Genomic DNA, 9,139 nt, shown 5'->3' with positions numbered 1-9,139 from the left:
AGAAAGAGACTGATTCAGAAAGGTGGGTCGAGGGTCGAGCCTCGACTATACATGTAAGTTTTACTTATCATTAAGTATTTTGATTTACTTTTATATAAATTTTGAAATATTAATTCAATATAATTTTTCTTATAGGTTCGCTTCAGAGCTGATGTGGGGGAATTCATACGAAGTCAGCCACCTAACGAGTCGGCCGAGGCAATCCAACTTTCGAACGAGGATGCTAAAAGAACACTCCTTGAGTACTTTATATACTTTGAACTAGACAATAGAACTAGTTTTCGAATGAGCTTGTAATAAACGTTAACTTAGTTTTGTTAGCTTAATGTTTTAGTTCTATTGATCTTTATGTTTTGTTGCGTTTTAGTGTTGTTGTTGTTGTTGCTGGCATAAAATGCCTGTTTAGGGTATTTGGTATAAGCTGGCAGGTGGTGTAGCAGCCAAAACAGGCAGTTTTTGCCAAAAATATACCAAAAAAGTGACCAACTTTGGTGTCCAGTTGGTCGCTATTCACTTAAAAAAAATAATTTTCTGGTAATTTTGCGACCAAGGTTGGTCGCTTATGTTAAAAAAAATTAATTCTTGCCATTGGCGACCAATATTGGTCGCTCAATAAATAAAAAATTATAACATTTATTAATATAGCGACCAAAGTTGGTCGCTTAATATGATTAAAAATAAATAAAAATAAAATGTTATTTACATCTGGAGACCAACTTTGGTCGCCAAATATATAATATTAAAATATTTGAGCGACCAAAGTTGGTCGCTATATGCTTTGCCCGGAAAATTTGGTCCTTTTACTTGGGAGACCAACGATGGTCGCTATTTAGCGACCAACTTTGGTCCCTAAGGTAAAGGGACCAGCTTAATATCGACCAGGCGTGGTTGGTCGCTTTTTGGTCGCTTTTTGGCCAATAAGCGACCAACGTTGGTCGCTTTTGCTGGTCGCTTTTTCCGGAATTCTAGTAGTGTTAATNAATCAAGTTAGATCAATATCAATCTCTTAGGACAAGGTGCTGTTTGAAGACCTTTGCACAAGTCTACAGGAAACGGACAACAAAATATTTGATTACTTTACTCCTCTAACATGACCAATAAACTTGTCAGAAGAACGTCCACATTGCCTTTTGCAGACAAAGAACATGACATCTTCAAAAGGACATTAAAAATAAGCATCAACTTTCTAATTTTTGCTGTGGATAACTAGCATACACATTTTCAGGAAGAATTGCCTCTGCTCGCTAAATAATTTAGTTTGTTCTAACGGAAGACAAAGCTACATGCACAAAGAAATCAATGAAGTTCAGAATAATACAGATGAAGTTAGCATGCCAATCTTTTTTACATCACAGTTTGCCGAAATATATGGATAAGCCAGAATGAAATCCCTGCAACAATAAGTGCAAGAAACAAACAAAAAAAAGAAACAACTAAATTCTATCCTTGATTCAGTTTTTCTATAAAGACGGCAACTAGTACAGTTACATTGTTTCCAAGTATCTGGTATCTCTTCCCACTTCTACAGCAAATTTCTCTAAAAAGTAAAAAGCATCATGAGGACAAGAAAGACTCCATCTCTCTCTTCCTCCCTCCCTCTCTCTATCTCTCTGAATAAAATGAAATAATCACTGGCATCCACTATCGAACCCTTCTCTCACTGTCAAGATTTATTAGAGTGAGTCCGTCAAACCGAAAAGGCTACATATGAAATTTGTAAATTCACTTGAGCGTTCAGGCACAATGCAATATATATTTTTTGGATCTTCCACTAAGCTAATTTTTTAAATCAAGAAGCTGTTCCCCGCCATCTTGAAGGTATTTGCATTCCAAGAAAGAGTAAGTTGTAGCTCGTGCAACATCTTGAAACATGTGTCACATATACCTGTGATGAAAACAAAGTGCATCTGGATACTGCTTCTTCATTCCAACGCACAAACTCTGTCACCACAGTGACAGAGATTTGCTGGTGAGAGGATGCCATTGAAGCACCTTTTGAGCGTCCAATTGTTCCAGATGACTCAGAGGATTGCTGGCCTTCGGTGCGCAGCTCCTCCATCTGCAAAGTGTAACCAAAGTGTGTTTATGCTAGTTCATCAGTACGTGTCAACATGATATGTTAAAGGTGGAAAGCTTCCATAAACACTGAGTTAAACAGCTAGCTGCAAGTTCATGCCACCAATAACGATCTTTTTCTGCTAAGGTTGTACCTCTAGAAGTTCAAGATTGTTTCATGGTTTCCAGAAAAACATAAGTGAGTCAGCTAAACTACTGTACTTCATGTAAATAGACTAGGTTAAAATCCACCCAAAGTCATCCTATTGCAGCTTATTTGGGCTCTGCAAGGAAATAATTTCAAGATTTCACAGAACCAGCTAACACAGCAAGTTGCCAGTCAATAAATCTGTTCTCTTTCTCTTTACAGTGCTTCAATCTCCAGTTTATTTTAATTTATCCTCACAACCAAATAAAAACATGTTAATATTTAGAGTGTTATTTCAGTAGTTATTTACCTCTATGGTGTAAAAGTCTCTTCTTAAATTTTTCTTCTGCGACTTAGAGGATGAAAAAAAGGCAAAAAGGAAAGAGAGGACTAGATAGAGATATATCCTGAGGTAAAATGATAGACCACAACGAGACAGACTGTCCCAACCTTAGCTTTGTAAAGTTGTCTAAGAGAGGCCTGCTCATACTCGATGTATATGTCTTTGTGTGGTAGAAACAGAGATTCTGTTAATCCTGTAACAAGAGGAAAAAACTACATGAGAATGTAATGGACATATACCATAGTCATAATCAAGTATAATACAAAAAAGGAAACAGCACCTGCTTCTTTCAAGACCATTTAAACAGTAGAAAATTTCTTCACCAAAAAGTGTTGCAGAACAAATATTTCTGTACTTTTTTGGAACTCAAGCAGACGCAAAGACTTAGGATAACACAAGAAAGGTCAGGTTTAAGATTTGATATTTACATCTACATATTCCCCGTTGTAGTTTAGTTCTATTTAACTTAAGATAAACATTCAGCAACTAGGACATTATAATTGATCCATGTTAGAATGTTAAAAGTTAGAAATAGAATATTAGAAGTGTCCAGTTCTAAAGTAGGATACTGTCCAACATTGGAGAGATAACATGCGCATATTGTGGTTAACACCTATAAAATGGTGCTTCTTTTATTTATCCAATCATTAAATCATCAGTATATTTCCTCTTATCTTTATTTTCTCACTAGATATCAATCCTCTACTAGGTAAAGATCTAGGTAGCTTCTGTCTACATGGCAAGTCAGCTGACTAATGTTTTTTACTCTTTCATAATTTTAGTACCGTGCCCGTGCTCGTGGCACCACTCACTCTTAGTTTTGGTGACATTCGGCCTACTATCCTTTATTGACCATTCCTGCAGTACGTGCCCTCTCTGATTATCGCTTCGGCAGCACAGTGCCTTTTGCCGGCAACTGTTCTACTGGTAGTACTGTATTTCCCTTGTGGTGACCATTTCAGATCATTGTGCCTCCTTTTTGATGATCATTTGGCAGTACCATAGTTCTAGCATAAATTTTTCGACAAGATCCCGACGACTAAACCTTTTCCACTAAGATTCCAATAATCATAACTTTTTCCGACAATTGTCCAGCAAGATCTCTGGCAACCATATCGTTGATTATGTACTTTATACTTCAATAATAAGCAAACTAATTGTTTTTCCCACTTTAATTTCAAAGGGACATGTCAGATGTTAGAATTAGAAAATTAGAAGTGTCAAGTTCTTACATAAGATATTTCCTAGCATTAGTCGAATTTATATGTGTATTGTCATGATAGACACCTATAAAAGGTGTATTTTGTATTTTCCATAACATCGACTCATCAATATATCTTTTCACTTTTCTTTATTTTTCAACTATCAATAGCTAGAGAAAACAGATAATACTTGGAATGAAAGGAAAAAATTATTAAAAAGGAGAAAAAGAACAAGTGAGGGATTGTCCAAGACTTCAGTTTTTTGTCATNATGATTAAAATTTTGGTTTATGTATTGGAATTTTAGATTGCGGGAGGATTTTGTAGAAGGGGTTGATGGTAATATTAGACATGCAATGGAACTTCCACCAAGAATAACTAAGACACAGTACCTGGCAGAGTGTGCCTTTAATTGTTCTTCTCATTAGCGACAACGATGATGAGAAGGCAAGAACATGTGTTTCAAATAGTTATGGTGTAGGTAGGAGTTTAACATTTCCTAAGTAGATAAAAGAAGAGGTAATAGAGGAATTCTATACTTCAATTTCCAAGAGGAAAAGGAGTTTAATTGGGAGTGACAAGGTTGATGGTGATGGAATGTTTTCCGTTGGTCATGGCAGTTCCCATAAAATGGGGATCATAAGACTCTATGATGACAGAGATTATAGGAAGTTTTGTTCTTAACTTTCTTCCAAGTCTGATCCGTACAAGCTTAGTGGGATATTGGTGATATATTCTTCGGATTCAGAAGATTACATCACCAATATCCCATTAAGCTTGTACGGATCAGACTTGGAAGAAAGTTGAGAACAAAACTTCCTATAATCTTTGTCATCATAGAGTCTTATGATCCCCGTTTTATGGGAACTGCCATGACCAACGGAAAACATTCCATCACCATCACCCTTGTCACTCTCAATTAAACTTCTTTTCTCCTTGGAAAATGAAGTAGAGAATTCCTCTATAATCTTTCTTTTATCTACTTAGGAAATGTTAAAATTCCTGCCTATACCATCTCTAGTTGAAACACATGTCATTGCAGTCTCAACATCATTATCGCTAACGAGAACAACAATTGATCAAAAGACACACCCTGTCAGCTACTGTATCCAAGTTATTCTCTGTATCCAAGTTCATCCCGAGTAATAGTACCATGAGGATAATCACCAAAGCCACCGGGCAGCTTTCTGATGCCAATGAAGCAAGATGAGCTATTCAATGAAACTCGTATTGTAAAGAAGAAGAAAGAGACTGATTCAGAAAGGTGGGTCGAGGGTCGAGCCTCGACTATACATGTAAGTTTTTTACTTATCATTAAGTATTTTGATTTACTTTTATATAAATTTTGAAATATTAATTCAATATAATTTTTCTTATAGGTTCGCTTCACAGCTGATGTGGGGGAATTCATACGAAGTCAGCCACCTAACGAGTCGGCCGAGGCAATCCAACTTTCGAACGAGGGTGCTAAAAGAACACTCCTTGAGTACTTTATATACTTTGAACTAGACAATAGAACTAGTTTGCGAATGAGCTTGTAATAAACGTTAACTTAGTTTTGTTAGCTTAATGTTTTAGTTCTATTGATCTTTATATTTTGTTGCGTTTTAGTGTTGTTGTTGTTGTTGTTGTTGCTGGCATAAAATGCCTGTTTAGGATATTTGGTATAAGCTGGCAGGTGGTGTAGTAGCCAAAACAGGCAGTTTCTGCCAAAAATATACCAAAAAAGCGACCAACTTGGTGTCCAGTTGGTCGCTATTCACTTAAAAAAAAATCTGGTAATTTTGCGACCAAGGTTAGTCGCTTATAGTTAAAAAAAAAATTAATTCTTGCCATTGGCGACCAATATTGGTCGCCCATTAAACAAAAAATTATAACATTTATTAATATAGCGACCAAAGTTGGTCGCTTAATATGATTAAAAATAAATAAAAATAAAACGTTATTTACATCTGGAGACCAACTTTGGTCGCCAAATATATAATATTAAAATATTTGAGCGACCAAAGTTGGTCGCTATATGCTTTGCCCGGAAAATTTGGTCCTTTTACCTGGGAGACCAACGTTGGTCGCTATTTAGCGACCAACTTTGGTCCCTAAGGTAAAGGGACCAGTTTAATATCGACCAGGCGTGGTTTGTCGCTTTTTGGTCGCTTTTTGGCCAATAAGCGACCAACGTTGGTCGCTTTTTTTCGGAATTCTAGTAGTGTGAAGAAAAGAAGTTCAAAATGAACATTACAAGAGACAACACAAAATTGTGTTATTTCTCTAATCAAACAAGGATTTTCACAAGTCCACTAGCATCAAACCAACATACTTGCTGCACAATAGCCACACTGCTCCCACAACGTTGCACAGCAACCATGAAAGATCTGAAACTGCTTTCACCAGCCGCAGCTGCTGCTTCTGCCTAAATACCACAAATGATATACTTAAATAAGCCAAATCTATGAAAGTATAATCATCTACAATGAAATTTTACATGAACTTCAGATAGTAGTAAACAGAAATGCCAAAGTAATTACAGCAGAAGCGGCTGCAGCAGCTACCCTTCGACTAACGCTAGTTCCAAGCACAAATCTTTCCCTTAAAGCAGCAGCCTCGGTAAGGCTGTCTCTGGCTCTTTCAAGACCTTCAGTTATGTATATACTAACCTGAAAAAGTTTGAGTAATGATACCACACAAAAAATGGAAATACACCCAATCTCCCAGAAAACTTATATTGAATTACAATTTTTACCTTTCCCAAATATAATTCATTAAGTTACATACTCCGCATGCCAGATGAAAGTAATGTAAATACTGCGAGCAGAAACAAACTTCAAAATAGAAAGGTAATGAACTTACTTGATCTAGAAGGCATGTAAAAACAGCTCTTACATTTGCAGCAGACTTTACAAACAGACCAACAATCAATTAGTTCAATCCTGTAAGGTCTGAAATGAATCAAGTTAGATCAATATCAATCTCTTAGGACAAGGTGCTGTTTGAAGACCTTTGCACAAGTCTACAGGAAACGGACAACAAAATATTTGATTACTTTACTCCTCTAACATGACCAATAAACTTGTCAGAAGAACGTCCACATTGCCTTTTGCAGACAAAGAACATGACATCTTCAAAAGGACATTAAAAATAAGCATCAACTTTCTAATTTTTGCTGTGGATAACTAGCATACACATTTTCAGGAAGAATTGCCTCTGTTCGCTAAATAATTTAGTTTGTTCTAACGGAAGACAAAGCTACATGCACATAGAAATCAGTGAAGTTCAGAATAATACAGATGAAGTTAGCATGCCAATCTTTTCTACATCACAGTTTGCCGAAATATATGGATAAGCCAGAATGAAATCCTTGCAACAATAAGTGCAAGAAACAAACAAAAAAAAAGAAACAACTAAATTCTATCCTTGATTCAGTTTTTCTATAAAGAAGGCAACTAGTACAGTTACATTGTTTCCAAGTATCTGGTACCTCTTCCCACTTCTACAGCAAATTTCTCTAAAAAGTAAAAAGCATCATGAGGACAAGAAAGACTCCATCTCTCTCTCCCTCCCTCCCTCTCTCTATCTCTCTGAATAAAATGAAATAATCACAGGCATCCACTCTCGAACCCTTCTCTCACTATCAAAATTTATTAGAGCGAGTCCATCAAACCGAAAAGGCTACATATGAAATTTGTAAATTCACTTGAGCGTTCAGGCACGATGCAATATATAATTTTTGGATCTTCCACTAAGCTAATTTTTTAAATCAAGAAGCTGTTCCCCGCCATCTTGAAGGTATTTGCATTCCAAGAAAGAGTAAGTTGTAGCTCGTGCAACATCTTGAAACATGTGTCACATATACCTGTGATGAAAACAAAGTGCATCTGGATACTGCTTCTTCATTCCAACGCACAAACTCTGTCACCACAGTGACAGAGATTTGCTGGTGAGAGGATGCCATTGAAGCACCTTTTGAGCGTCCAATTGTTCCAGATGACAGAGGATTGCTGGCCTTGGGTGCGCAGCTCCTCCATCTGCAAAGTGTAACCAAAGTGTGTTTACACTAGTTCATGAGTACGTATCAACATGATATGTTAAAGGTGGAAAGCTTCCATAAACACTGAGTTAAACAGCTTGCTGCAAGTTCATGCCACCAATAACGATCTTTTTTTGCTAAGGTTGTACCTCTAGAAGTTCAAGATTGTTTCATGGTTTCCAGAAAAACATAAGTGAGTCAGCTAAACTACTGTACTTCATGTAAATAGATTAGGTTATAATCCACCCAAAGTCATCCTATTGATGCTTATTTGGGCTCTGCAAGGAAATAATTTCAAGATTTCACAGAACCAGCTAACACAGCAAGTTGCCAGTCAATAAATCTGTTCTCTTTCTCTTTACGGTGCTTCAATCTCCAGTTTATTTTAATTTACCCTCACAACCAAATAAAAACATGTTAATATTTAGAGTGTTATTTCAGTAGTTATTTACCTTTATGGTGTAAAAGTCTCTTCTTAAATTTTTCTTCTACGACTTAGAGGATGAAAAAAAGGCAAAAAGGAAAGAGAGGACTAGATAGAGATATATCCTGAGGTAAGATGATAGATCACTACGAGACAGACTGTCCCAACCTTAGCTTTGTAAAGTTGTCTAAGAGAGGCCTGCTCATACTCAATGTATATGTCTTTGTGTGGTAGAAACAGAGATTCTGTTAATCCTGTAACAAGAGGAAAAAACTACATGAGAATGTAATGGACATATACCATAGACATAATCAAGTATAATACAAAAAAGGAAACAACACCTGCTTCTTTCAAGATCATTTAAACAGTAGAAAATTTCTTCACCAAAAAGTGTTGCAGAACAAATATTTGATTTTACCAATCAAATATTTTTGTACTTTTTTGGAACTCAATTAGCAGACGCAAAGACTTAGGATAACACAAGAAAGGTCAGGTTTAAGATTTGATATTTACATCTACATATTCCCCATTGTAGTTTAGTTCTATTTAACTTAAGATAAACATTCAGCAACTAGGACGTTATAATTGATCAATGTTAGAATGTTAAAAGTTAGAAATAGAATATTAGAAGTGTCCAGTTCTAAAGTAGGATATTGTCCAACATTGGAGAGATAACATGCGCATATCGTGGTTAACACCTATAAAATGGTGCTTCTTTTATTTATCCAATCATTAAATCATCAGTATATTTCCTCTTATCTTTATTTTCTCACTAGATATCAATCCTCTACTAGGTAAAGATCTAGGTAGCTTCTGTCTACATGGCAAGTCAGCTGACTAATGTTTTTTACTCTTTCATAATTTTAGTACCGTGCCCGTGCTCGTGGCACCACTCACTCTTAGTTTTGGTGAAATTTCGGCCTACCATCCTTTATTGACCATTC

At 36.2% G+C, this 9,139-nt stretch overlaps 1 protein-coding gene across 2 annotated transcripts in view; it reads right to left on the bottom strand.

Annotated features, from left to right (window-relative positions):
• Positions 1-1,006: 1,006 nt before the first annotated feature.
• The window catches only part of LOC109213883 (exocyst complex component SEC10-like), a gene marked incomplete at its 5' end in the record, with an annotated part of 10,509 nt that continues 2,376 nt past the window's right edge, over positions 1,007-9,139 (bottom strand). The window contains 5 exon segments of one of the 2 annotated variants that reach the window (XR_002066083.1): positions 6,101-6,157; positions 6,273-6,401; positions 6,595-6,639; positions 7,598-7,769; positions 8,364-8,449. Coding sequence is in view for 1 of the 2 variants with exons in the window: in XM_019377718.1 (XP_019233263.1) it covers positions 1,790-2,059; positions 2,654-2,739 (356 nt within the window). 2 annotated transcript variants of the gene reach the window in all.

Source organism: Nicotiana attenuata, unplaced genomic scaffold, assembly GCF_001879085.1.
Source record: "Nicotiana attenuata strain UT unplaced genomic scaffold, NIATTr2, whole genome shotgun sequence".
Lineage (NCBI taxonomy): Eukaryota > Viridiplantae > Streptophyta > Magnoliopsida > Solanales > Solanaceae > Nicotiana > Nicotiana attenuata.
This window is presented reverse-complemented; position numbering and strand designations above follow the sequence as displayed.